General features: G+C 68.1%; 1 protein-coding gene and 1 long non-coding RNA gene across 4 annotated transcripts; one reads left to right on the forward strand and one right to left on the reverse strand.

Moving 5' to 3' along the window:
- Positions 1–820: 820 nt before the first annotated feature.
- HRH3 (histamine receptor H3) lies at positions 821–5,262 on the reverse strand. 2 transcript variants are annotated; one of them, XM_077873810.1, is made up of 4 exons: positions 4,998–5,262; positions 3,891–4,057; positions 2,432–2,829; positions 821–2,329 (listed from the first exon to the last, which is right to left on the reverse strand). In XM_077873810.1, exons 1-4 carry the CDS (start codon positions 5,245–5,247, stop codon positions 1,909–1,911), a joined length of 1,236 nt encoding a protein of 411 aa, XP_077729936.1. In that variant the 5' UTR covers positions 5,248–5,262; the 3' UTR covers positions 821–1,908. The 2 variants fall into 2 exon arrangements, with proteins under 2 accessions (XP_077729936.1, XP_077729935.1); XM_077873809.1 differs by having other exon boundaries at positions 821–2,829.
- A 668-nt stretch (positions 5,263–5,930) lies between these two features.
- Positions 5,931–11,826, forward strand: LOC144298655 (uncharacterized). 2 transcript variants are annotated; one of them, XR_013365604.1, is made up of 3 exons: positions 5,931–9,643; positions 10,086–10,150; positions 11,622–11,826. It is a non-coding gene; the product is annotated as an uncharacterized LOC144298655 (long non-coding RNA). The 2 variants fall into 2 exon arrangements; XR_013365603.1 differs by having other exon boundaries at positions 11,625–11,826.
- Positions 11,827–12,205: the final 379 nt, after the last annotated feature.

Genomic DNA, 12,205 nt, shown 5'->3' on the forward strand with positions numbered 1-12,205 from the left:
GAAGGTGCAGACACAGCTGTGGGGTGAGAGGGGTCGGGAGGAGGAAGGCTTTGAAATGTTGCTGCGAACAGCTTCGCTCTGCAGCGGCGAGAATGAGAGTTTGCTGACCTGCATCTGGGGGCTGGAGAGGGCCCCGCGGCATCTGCTGTCAGAGCGTCACGAGACAGGCTCTGTCTGCCGTGGGACCCGAGGCTGTGGTCAGAATCCTGCGGAAGCAGTTCCAACGTGGGGGGAGAGAACCTGCCGCCAGGGGAGGGAGGGCTCTAGTGCTGGAAAGGAAGGAAGGCTTCCCGGAGGAGGTGGCTTCTGGCCCACCCAAGTTAGTGTCTCCCCTAAGCTGTGCTGCTCTTGTCCCCTTCCTGCACGGACTCTGAGCACCTGGGCTGGGAGCAGTGTCTGCCCCCTCCGTGGAGCCTGCAGGGACTGACCGTTGGACTGTGCTCACGCCCTCCCACCCAAGGGGCCTCCCCTCCTTGGGTCCATCCCTTCCTCTCCCCCCCGTTGAACTCTGCTCCAGTCCTCACGCCTCCTGGCGGCTCCCCAGGTGGAAGATCATGGCCAAGACAGATGAGAACCCAGTTCCTGGGGGGTGGGCAGGCTGCACGGGGTGGGGGGGCCCTCCTAGCACCAGGTCACCTGCCTGAACAGGGGTGCGTGGGGGTGCACTGCTGGGAGGGGCGCCGGCCCCGGATCCGAATCAAACCTTGTATGACAGGCCAGGTGGCCCTTCCTCCCCACCTGCTCCTCATGCCCTGCTGGGTGGTCCCGTGTCTCCCTGAAGTACAGGAGTGCAGCCCGCCCCCCAAGGAATCCTCAGGAATCAGCACCAATAAAAAAATACACTTTACTGTGACCTCGAAGTCTGCAGGGCAGCGCAGCGGGCACGCGGGGAGCGGAGCATGCAGAGCGCCGACGGGGTGCACAGGACGTGGCGAACGAACGGCCCCTCCACTGGGCACGCCCCGGGGACCCCGGTCTCCTCGGGCTGCCCTGCAGAAGCCTCGGGACCCTCGGGACATGGCCAGTCCCCCTCCCACCCCTCAGCCCAAGGAAGCTGGTCGAGCAGGTAGGGCGGGAGGGGCAGCCTCTGGACAAGCAGGCGTCCGGGACTCCGGCCGCTCTCGGAGCCGCCAGTCAGGGCTCAGCACCCCGAGCCCGGGGGCGGGGTGGGCAGAAGCAGCTGGCGCAGCTCAGCCGGAAGCAGCAGCGCGAGGAAGGAGGGCGTGGGAGCCCACACCTGCCAATCCAGCCCTGAGCTCCTCAGCAATTTTGTCTCTCTTGATTAAACAGCCAAGGAACATGGAGTTCACGGACGTGTTTTCTTCTTCATCTTCCTGAAACACCCAGAATGGAAGAGCAGAGAACGGCCGCGAGGTTCCCGGGGGGCACTCGACACTTTGGGGGCAGAGGGGGTCGGAGGCGGAGGGATGAAGTTGCTGGTGCCTGGGCTTGAGCAGGGGACACACAGCAGCGGAGCCAACGGCCCAGGCTTGTTTGGGGGGGGACAGTGTGCAGGTGTGCGCACGTGCGGGGGCAGACGCTGCGTCACTTGCTTCGGGAAGGACACCAAGCGGTAACTGTGCAAACGGTGGACACTGGCCGCCAGACCGTCTGTGGAGGGTGGGCAGCAGGGCGGGGATTGCTCCCCCTGGGGGGCAGCTAGCGTCTGGGGGCAGGGGAGGCGTCCACATTCCCATTCAGGCACAAGGGCCACCCTGGCCAGCCCGCCAAGCTGCCTCCACCGCAGGCAGATGGTCTAAGAGATGCTGCGCGGCATTTAGGGTGCGCTGCAGACAAGGTGTGGCCCCCTGGGGTGGCCGATGGCCAGGGGCCCGACCAGGAGACCAGAGCTGGGGGCGTGGCAGTGGGAGGGCCCCCCCGGCGGCCCCCCTGGCCGTGAAGGGCCGCTCACTTCCAGCAGCGCTCCAGGGAGCCGTGGGGCTGGATCTTGAGCTTCTGGGGGCAGAGCAGCTTGGTGAAGGCTCGTCGGAAACTGTAGTGGCAGAGGGGGTAGAGGACCGGGTTGACGGCCGAGTTGGCCCACAGCAGCCAGAAGGACGTCTCGTACCAGTAGTCAGGGACGCAGTGGCCGTGGCAGGCGGCCCGAATGATCATCAGGAGCGTGTACGGGGCCCAGCAGAGCCCGAAGATGCTCACGATGACGGCCAGCGACTTGGCCACCTTCTTGTCCCGCGACAGCCGGAAGCGCTGGGTGATGCTCTGGGACACCATCTTCATGCGCTTCTCCAGCGACGCGGAGGACGCCGACGGCTTGGAGCCCCGCTTGAGCGAGCGCGGCCGCTCTGCGCCCCGGGAGGAGCTGCCAGAGCTGGAGGTGGGTGAGGCCGCGGCGCCCCCGCCGCTGCCGCCCCCCAGGGCCGCCTCCCCGGCCTCGGCGCCGGGGGCTGCCTCGCCCACCCCGACCCCGTACCTGTGCAGCGGCACGGCCTCCCCTCGCCCCTTGTGCCAACAGCCCCAGCAGCCGGGCGCGGCCGGCGGCGGGGAGGGCTGGGCCTCGGGCGCGGGCTCGGGGTCACGCGCCCCGTCCAGCCGGACGCGGGTGCGCCTCTGGATGTTCAGGTAGATGCTCAGGTTGAAGAACGTGACGCTGAGGAAGGGCGTGAAGAACTCCAGCGTGGAGGCCGTGATGAGGAAGTACCAGTTGTAGAAGAACTCGGCGTAGCAGTGGCCCTCGGGGATGGAGCTGCCGCCGGACAGGTGCTCCCAGCTCAGGATGGCCGGGCCGTACAGCAGGAAGGCCAGCACCCACACCAGCACCATCTTCTGCACCGCCCGCCGGGTGTCGCCCTGCTGGGCCCGGTAGGACACCTGCCATGGGACAGGCTGGGTCAGGAGGGAAGGGCACCAGGCTCTGCCGCAGCCACGGGGGCTGGGAGCGCCCCCCCTCCCCACGTCTCCCCCCCAGCAGCCTCTGGGCCTCTGTGCAGGGCCTGCCTCTCCTGCCCACACGGATCCTGGGCTGGCCGATGCCCAGCACGCTCTCCTGCAGCCGGAGAGCCTCCCTCAGATCAACCCCAAACGCGACCCTTGGGCCAGGCTGCCTGGGTACGCCCCCAGCAGCTGTGAGCTCCCGAGAGTGTCTTGCCATTGTCCCCTGTGCCCTGAGTGCCCACCGGGGGCCAGGCTCTGTGCTGACCTCCTTTTGGATGTCTCAGCATCTCTGTTACTGTCCTCACTTTCCTGGTGGCTCAGGGAGGGAGGCGGAGACTGCAGGTGGATTGGCTCAAGGGGACAGAGCTGGGACGTGACCCCCACCCCACGCTCTGCCCTCTGTCCCATGGCCTCTCTAGACTAGGACACATGTGGCCCCCAGCAGAGGGCGCTCAGAGTGACCGTTAGAGCCACCAAGGAGGAGATGAGAGGGCAAAGGGGAGACCAGTGCTCCCATGGCTGCTGCCCTCGTGCCCCCATGGCTCTGACGTGGGAGGGCCGGGCAGTCCAGCGTCCCTAACTCAGGGTCACCACTCACACCAAGGGAAGCTTATGGGGCCAGAAGCTGATGCCTGACTTCCTGGTGTACCCTCGTGCACACACGCACATGCACACGTGTGTGTGTGGGGGTGCCACCAAAGGGCTCTGGCCCAGATCCTCCCTCAGCTCTCAGAGCTTTGGACCTGCTCCAGAGTAGAGGCTGAATCGTCCCCCTTCCTTCGGGAACAGCCGATGCCAGGTCCAGACAGCCCTCCTGCCTGTCCCCGGCTACTGAGTGGGCAGCTGGCCATAGAGGACCCAGTACATCAGGTGTGAGGCCAGCAAGCTCACCTGGCACCGCCCACAGCTAGGATATGGCCATCCTCTGTTGTGGCCACTCCCTGACCCCCCTCCCGTCCCCCCAGGACTGAGCAAGGGCAGCGGCATCCCAGACTCACAGCACGGGTGACCGACAGGAAGCGGTCGTAGCTGATGAGCACAATGTTGAAGACAGAGGAGGTGCACAGCAGATAGTCCACCACCAGCCACAGCTTGCAGAGACCCCGGCTAAAGGGCCAGCGGCCGGTCAGCACATAGGGCACATAGAGTGGGATGCAGAAGGCCCCTGCGGGAGAGGAGGGCCAGGGTGAGCCTGGGCTGGACGGGCGCCGGGGGTGAGCCGCACCGCGGCGGAGAGACGGGCAGGACCTGGGGGTCGCACAGTGGCCGCGTTCCTGGGACTCGTGACCCTTCCCTTGCCCTGCCCTCTGCCCTGTGCCTTAGGCGCAGCCTCTGCCCTGATACCGGCCCCCAAGCCCTGCCTAGCCTCGGGTCCCACTGGCATCCCTTGGACTCGGGGGCAGGAGGGAAGGCCCCGGGGTGGGGACCTCTGGGCACCGGACCTCCAGACTTCCGCCCGGTCCTCCCAGGCCCCAAAGGGGGGAAGGAGGATTTCCTCCCTCTCCTGCCCGCGGGACCCCAGCCCCATCCCCGCCTTTGGAGAGCCCTTGGGCGGCAGATCAGAAGCCGCACGAGCCTTCCTCCCGGCTCAGGGGGCACGTGGCTGCCGCGCCAGCCGCTCCCACCGCCCAGCGTCTGGCAGACGCACCTAGCAGCCCCAACAGGTGTCTGGCGCTCGGCCCCTCCGCGCCCCGCCCCCAGGCCGGCAGCCGCGCGCGGACACGTGAGAGCGCGCTCCTGCGAGCATCCCCCCGCCCCCCCCTCCGAGGACTCCCCTCCCCGTCCCCGTCCCCTCCCCCACGCCTCCCCCGGCGCCCTCCGCACGTCCCGAGTCCGCCAGCAGCCTTTGTTTGGCTCCGGCGCAGGAGCCGGCGGCACCGGGGCCGCTGCGCCCCGCGCCCCCCGCGCCCCCGCCCGCCGCCCGCCCCTCCCGAGGGCCGTCCCCGCCCGCCCGTCCCGCCGCGAGGCCGCGAACTCGGCCCGCGCCCCCGCCCCGCGCCCCGGCGCCCCCTCCCCAGCGGGGCCCCCCGGCGGGGCGTGCGCCCGAGCGGACGCGCCCCGGTCCACGCCCGGTGCCTGCCGGCCGCGCCGCGGGGGGGCTTTACCCACGAGGAAGTCGGAGATGGCGAGGTTGAGCAGGAAGAAGTTGTTCTGGGTGCGGAGGCTCGAGTCGGCCACGAAGGCGAGCATGACCAGCGCGTTGCCGAGCACCGTGGCCACGATGAGCAGCGCCATGAGCGCGGCCAGCACCGCGGTCCAGGCGGCCGAGAAGCCGCGCGCCCCGCCCGCAGCCGCCGCCTCGCCCGCCAGCGCCCCCGACGCGTTCAGCGGCCCGTCGGGCGGCGCGCGCTCCATGGCTCAGGCGGCGCCGGGGCGCGGGGCAGGGCGGCCGGGAGGGGCCCCGGCCCGGGAGCCTGGCGTCCGCGGGCCCTCGGCCCGGCCGGCTGCCCCGGGGGGTGCCCGGCGCATGGTCCGCGGACGCGGCCGGGGCGGGGCCGGGCACGGGGCGGGCGGCCCGGCGGCCCTGGAGCGGGGCGGGAGCGCGAGCGGCCGCCAGAGCGCCGGTGCGCCCCGAGTGCCGCGCGCAGCCGAGTGCGCCCCGCGCCCAGCCCGCCGCCCCCCGCCCCGCGCAGCGCCCCCGCCATTGGCTGCCGCCCGCGCCCCGCCCCCGGCCCGCCCCCGCCCCCGCCCCGCCCGGCGCCGGCAGCACCACGGACAGCGCCGCGTGCCCGCCCGGCCGCCGAGCCCAGCCCGGAGCGCACGGGGCTGGCGGGGGGCCCGGCCGGGCGGGCGCGGGGCGCGGGGCGCGGGGCGGGGGCGGGGGCGCGGGGGGCGGGGCGCGCCTGCTGCCCCGGGGCCGCTCGGCCCGCCCCGGCCTCGGCCCCGGCGACGCCTGCGGGCGGGCTGGGGCGCGGGGCGGCGGCGGGACCCGGCGGGGGGGCGCCTGCACCGCGCGGGGGAGCGCGCCCCGCGAGCCCCCTCCTCCTGTCGAGCTCAGCCCGGCGGCTCGCGGCTCCGGCTCTGGGGGAGGAGAAAGGATGGGAGGGGTCTCCGAGGGCGGCAGCCCCGCGCCCGCTGCGGCCCCAGGCGCGCGGGGCTCTGGGTGTCAGCCTCCCCGCCGGCAGGGCCCGCGCGGGGTCTCGGGTGACCTGCAAGGCGCAGACAGTTGTGGAGTTACATAAGGGAAGATGGGGCGCCAGTGGACCCGGCCGGGAAGCCAGCGCGCCCCCCTCGGCTCCCGCGGCCCCAGGTCGGCGGCCAGAGGCCAGGGGTCCAGAGCTGGGCCCCGGGTCCCCTCCCCCCGGCCGCCAGCGCAGCGGGGCGGTCACTGCTGCAGGGACAGACGAGGTCACTGCGCTGAGGGCGCAGCCAAGGCAGCAGCTGCCGCGGCTGCGTTAGCGCCTGCAGGAGGGGGTGGGGGAGGAGAGGCGGCGGGAGGGAGCACCCCCTCCCCCCCAGACACACGCGGAGAGAGACAGGGTCAAGGACGGATTCGGCAGGAGACATTCACAGCGAGAGAGACAGATGCGCCCACACTCAGACACACAGACACCCACAGCCCGGGGAAACAGCCACCCAGCGTCAGGCTGGGGACCCACCGGCAGTTAGACACACAGGCAGACAGCAGACAGCCAGGGAACAGCGCCCGGGGGAGAGGAAAGCAGCGACTGCTCTGTCTCCAGCGGCGCACATCTGCGGAAGCCTCCAGGAGGACGGCGATGGGCGAGTGTGCATGGGGGTCGGGCAGCGAGGCCTGGGGAAGGGGCTGCCGTCCGGACGCCAGGCGCTGGCACAGGCGGGCGCCCCCGTGGCGTCCTGATGGTGCGAGGACCCAGCCCTTTCCCGGGCCCCAGGAGGTACTTAGGAAACTTTGGGAAGTGGGGGAGGCAGGTGCCCTCTAACCCTTCCCCGGAGCTGGTTGCTGCAGGAGACCCCAGGCCTTGGCCCCCCGGGACCCACTGTTCACGGCTTCTCGCAGCTCATCCTCCCCGAAGCCCTCCCTGCGCACCTGGCTGTACCCCTCCCCTCCAGAAGTGAGCCCACTCCCCCTCACAGGCTCCCAGCCGACCCCGACCACACCCCAGTGAGCCTGGTGGGCAGCGCAGTGCAGGACCGGGCAGCTAGCTGGTGGGGACACAAGCCGTGTGGAGAGTTTCTGGAGCAGCCGGGCACCGCTGGACCCCATGGCTCCCATCAGCCAGGTTCTCCTGCACCTTCGGTCCTGGGTCAGGACTCAGTGTCCCCCACACTCAGCCGGCAGCTCCCTGCTGAGTGGACCCCCCCCCCAGCCCTGTTCTTCCCCAACTACTCAAGGCAGGCTCTGGCCCGAGCGCTGTGTGGATGCCCTCACCCCTGGCCTTGGGAGATGGCATTTGGTGGGGGTGCTGACGGGGGGCTCTGGCCCTCTCTCACTAGCTGGGACCTCCTTTCCAGCCTCGGTGTCCCCATCTTGGAATGGGGACTGTGTGTTGCTTATCGTACAAGATGGAGGGCCAGGCCAAGGGCAAGTGTGCATAGAGGGCAGCCCCTCTGAAGTCTCTGTGAACCTGGCCACGGTTGTCCTTGTGGCCGGCAGTATTCCAGAGCCTTCCCTGGAGGTCTTTGGCCCCACAGCAGCTGGAGGGCGCATGGACTCAGTTCAGACCCTGGCACCGGGGGGCCAGCTGTATCACCCAAAAGAGTTATGTTTTTCTGAGTGTGGAGATCTTCCTTGGTAAGTTGAGGCCATCAGGAGACAGAAGGCCAGGGGGACCAAGTTTGAGGGTGACCATGGCCAAGGCTGGTGAGCGCCTCCTACTGGCATTTACATGCATGACCTCACTAACTCCCATCTGCCCTCAAAGGTGGGTAGGCTCGGAGGTCCCTTTGTAGAGCAGAGAAGCCACCTACCCAAGGTCACATGAGGCCACAGGCCCCTCACTCAATGGCCACACTCTTGGTCCAGCTCTAAGGTCAAGGCCCCTGAGGTCAGCCTTGACGTTGGCTGGACACATGCCTGATGTCCCCTGAGCTGGGCCCAACTTGGCCAAGGCAGTTTGGGGTGAATGAGGCAGGTCACCGTATGGCTATCACAGGATATCTTGCCTTGGGGGCTCTATCCCAAGAAGTGAGTACCTGGGTGCCTGGATGGCGGAGAACTTCCAAGACGCTGGGAAAGGCTGGCAAGGGCTGGGGACAAGCGTGCCCCTACTCCGGGCCCACCAAGGCCCTCGCAGAGTGGCTCGGGGCCCCAGTATCCATATTTGTTGAAACAGCTGGCGTTTGACGTGCCCGATGTCCACTCCAACGAAGAGACCATTGAGCAAACGCCGCATCCACGCAAACTCCAGGCAGATTAGCAAAACCAGATCCCCTGCAAACCCCTCACATAGGAGGTAGTTCACCCACTGATGGGCTGACTTGTTCATTCATCCACTCGACAAGGTTTGGCTGAGCACCTAGGAGATATCAGGCACGATACCAAGCTGTCCTAATGGAGGGAGGCCGGCCCCACACAGGATGCTCATGCGTGCGTCCGACAGTTGTCAGAAATGAAGCAGGGCGGGGGTGGAGAGTGTTGCACCCCCAGCCCTGGGGGTGCCACCCAGCTCTCCTTTCGAGAGAGTGTGGTGCAGGGGCAATACTGTTTGGATCCGCTGCTGACTCGGAGCTGAGGTGAGGCCCACGCCTTCCCGATGGGTGGGGCTCCCGGCAGCGGGTGGGACGTGTTGTGTGAGCCAGAACATGGCCCAGATGAGAACATCTAGATTCGGTGGCCGTGCCCAAATCGGAGGCTGGCTGGGGACCTGACCCATAAGGGCCAGAGGTGGAGACAAGGGCTCTGGGCTGCAGCCATGGGGATGGTCGAGTGACTGTGGGCCCCGATGTGAAGGGTCTTGTATCCCCAGAAGTGGCGTGACAGCACCGAGTGGTCACATCAGAGGCCATGTGTGGGCCAGGAGCATGGACTCCCGTCAGTCCAGGACCACCCGGCTCCTGCCACCTCCCAATGTGTGACCTGCCAGCAACAGAGACCGAGGCTGAGCCCCCAAATAGCACGTTCTTTGTGGATTACAAATTGGCACCTGGCGGCGGGCGGGCTACATTGGGCCCCCTCTGCACTGAAGGGTCTTCACAAACCTGCCCAGGTGTGGGCTTGTCCCCATGATCCAGGGCCTCACACAAGCCCGGTCCAGGAAAGGGAAGCCCGCCCAGCATGGCACCAGCCCAGGACCACCTCCCAGCCCGGGCCCCACTGGCTGCATTGCGCGCTGCACCATCGCTTCACAGGGCACGGGGACAGCAGGGCAATGCCCGCGAGGATGGGCGCCGCCCCCAGGACGCAGCCTAGTGCATTGGAGGGTTTTACACGGCGCTGGGTTCCCAACGGGAGAAGAATGAGTGCGTGGACCCAGGGGCCCCCTGAGGAATTCGTGCCCCCCAGGCTCTGCGGGGTTCCAGGTCCCTCCCCCAAGGGCCCACTCTCAGCGGCAGACACGTGGAGAGCCCACTGGACTCAGCGTCCACTGCCCGGGGAGCAGCAGACGGTCGGCAGGAGGACCTGGGGCTGCTGGTACTCCGAGCTGCAGGGGGGACACGTGTGGAATTCAGGGCCCTCTGGTGCCGTGGTGCCCCCCGCGGGCCTGCAATGTGCCCTCACGGAGCCGCCACCCGGCCTGAGAAGGCAGTGACCAGGGCTCAGCCCCTCCGGAATGAGGATCGGGTCACACCCCCAGGCGGCCCCCAAGACCTGCAGAGGTGACAGCAGAGGGTAAGAGCACAGGGGAGGAGGGGAGGGATGAGCCCCTGCTGAGCCCCGACAGTGGCTGTGATGCCGGGGCTGGTGTGCCTCCCCCCTTGGGGGTCCCCCTGGGAAGGGTGGCTGGAGAGCCCCGGACGAGGTCCTTGGTGCAGGGGAGACGACCAGCAGCACTCGGAGGGGTGCCACTCAGCTGTCCCTGCCCCAGAAAACCGAGGAGGGCAGGGCGGTGTCACAGCCCCGGCTGCTGCAACAGCGGGGACTCTAGGACAGCCTGGCGCTGGGCTCCGTGGGCGGCTGGGCTGCTGGGGCAGCCGGGTCTGCACCCTGTCCTGTGGCCCACACCGCAGTCTGGGAGCCCCTCACCTGCTCCCGTTCCCCATCTTTCACGGGTGTCCCCACTCATCTCACGACCCTGAGTCCCATCTCTGTGTCTGCTCCCTGGACAACACAGGTCAACACAGGCCAGGTTCCAACTGGGAGAGGGCGGCCAGTGAGTCTCCACCGAGAAGGGCACACGTGAGTGAAGACCCACGGGAGGGGGCAGGGAGGTCGCCGCTGGGTGGGCTTCTGGACGGAACAGTGTCCTGGGCAGAGGGGCTGCAGGAGTATGGGACAGGGAGTGGGAGCTGGGGACAGGGAGTGGGAGCTGGGGACAGGGAGTGGGAGCGCGTGTCTGCGGCTGGAGCCCAGAGAGGGGAGGGTGTGGGGAGAGGCACATGTGCCACCCAGGATGGTGCTGGGGGACACCGTGGTGACACCCACCCCTGCTTCGGTGCAGAGGGCGTCCGGCGGGTTGAGGGCAGAGGCCAAGGGGCAGGGGTGGGGAGGCCGAAGTCCTCCAGGCGAGGCGGTGGAGGCCGGCCGGGTGGCAGGGGAGCAGGGAGACCTGGTGGGATTCTGGGTGCCTCAGGCAGCTGCCCCACGAGGTGTGCGACAGAAAGGCCGAGGTCAAGGCTGACGTCAGGTCTTGGGTTCTGGTGGCTTGGAGGAGGGCGCGCAGCAGGGTGTGGGGGTGTGCAGGAAGAGCAGGCTGGGTGTGGTGGGGTGCTCTGACACCCGGCTGTGCCCCCGCTCCGGGCATCTGGAGGAGAGGTCCTCAGCCCCCTCGCCCGCCCGGCCCCAGCCCCGACCCTGCAGCCTGGCCCCGCGGCAGCCCGCCCGCCCCTCCTGAGTCTCGGGGTCAGAGGAGCTCCGTGCTGGGGAAACAAAGTTGGGTGCTGTCGGCGTCACACCAGCAGGACGCTGTCCCTTGTGTCCTGTGCTGTCACGGGGCAGCCTGGCTCTGCCATTAGCCACCCTCGCTGTGCTAGAAAACCCTTTCTCCTTCAACCAACTGCGTGCCCGGCGCTGTTCCTGCAGAGCTCGGCCCCGCGCGGGACGCGGCCCACTAATGAGGAATAATGAGCGAGCAGAGCCGCCGAGGTCCAGCTGCAGGGCAGTTGTCCTGCTAGTTCCGGCCCAGGCACATTTGCCAGCGCGCTTGTCAGGGCTCTGGGTCCGGTGCTGTGACACGTCTTCAGAGGAGCCACTGCTGTTTGCTTTCTCCTCCCGCAGGAGCTCATTTGAATATGGGAATGCAGATTTTTCTTTTTTTGTTCCTTGTCTTTTTTTTTTTTTCCTGGTGACATTCTGAGCCAGCTCCTAGTGCGTCCTGATGAGTTCAGGGCCCGGGTGTGATCAGAGGGTGGCTCTGGAGGCCACCAATTTGGAATAAATGCTGAGTCTGATTTCCCTCCCTTTAGGGACAGAGCTGAATTGGGCCCAGGTGGCAGGAAGGAGAGAGAGGACAGGAGAACCAGGGATTGTAGCTGCTGTAGTTTGGCTGCAGATGACAAAACCAGCTCAAAAAGGACGAAGGGAAAGGGGTGTTTATTGTTGCCTGTGATTGAAAAGTCCAGAGAGTAGGATTCAGACACAGCTGTATCCAGGAGCTCAGCAAACACCTGCTTCTGTCCATCCGTCCCTTCCGTGTATTCACTATTCCCAGCAGGCGGTGTCTCCCTGAGATCTCGCCCCGCTCAGGCTGCCGTCCTGTGCGCTCATTAACTCCGCGGGACCGAGGAGGGGCTGCCCACAGAAGCCCAGAAGGAGCCCCACTGGCCTGGCCCCGGGCAGCGTCGGCGGTAGCGCCTGACCTCGCAGCAGCTTGGGTCGGCACAGTTGGAACCCCGCCCCTGTGGACGGTAGAGGAAGAATGGGGGGGGGGGGGGGAGCGTGGTGGGCAGGGAAGTGAAGTCGCCCCCTGCAGCTGCCCCAGGGTCGGGGGCCAGGACCGGGGGGTGCCTCGGGCCCTTCCCCCGGTAGGGCCCCTGTCGCCAGTGCCCAAGGAGCCCAGGCGCGGTCCTGGGGGCAGGTGGGCCCCAAGAGCTCAGTGGGAGGCCCCCGGAGACCAAGCCCCTGGCGGGTTGGGGTCCTCGGCGGCAGCTGGGACCGCAGACGGAGCCTTCTCCCCGGGCACCGGGCATCGGCTGTGCGCACAGGGTGCAGATGGAGAAGAGGGAGCAGGGCCGTGAGGTGAGGGTGGCTCCGCTCCAGCAGCCCCAGCAGCCCCAGCAGACCGCGCAGAGCCGG

Source organism: Canis aureus, chromosome 26, assembly GCF_053574225.1.
Source record: "Canis aureus isolate CA01 chromosome 26, VMU_Caureus_v.1.0, whole genome shotgun sequence".
In the NCBI taxonomy this organism is placed as follows: Eukaryota; Metazoa; Chordata; class Mammalia; order Carnivora; family Canidae; genus Canis; species Canis aureus.

Coding starts and splice junctions, on each gene's coding strand:
- HRH3 (XM_077873809.1), bottom strand. CDS start 5,247: ATGGAGCGCGCGCCGCCCGACGGGCCGCTGAACGCGTCGGGGGCGCTG. Junction 4,058..4,997: donor CATCTCCGACTTCCTCGTGG/GTAAAGCCCCCC, acceptor CCTCTCCCGCAG/GGGCCTTCTGCATCCCACTC. Junction 2,830..3,890: donor TCCTGTCGGTCACCCGTGCT/GTGAGTCTGGGA, acceptor GTCCCATGGCAG/GTGTCCTACCGGGCCCAGCA.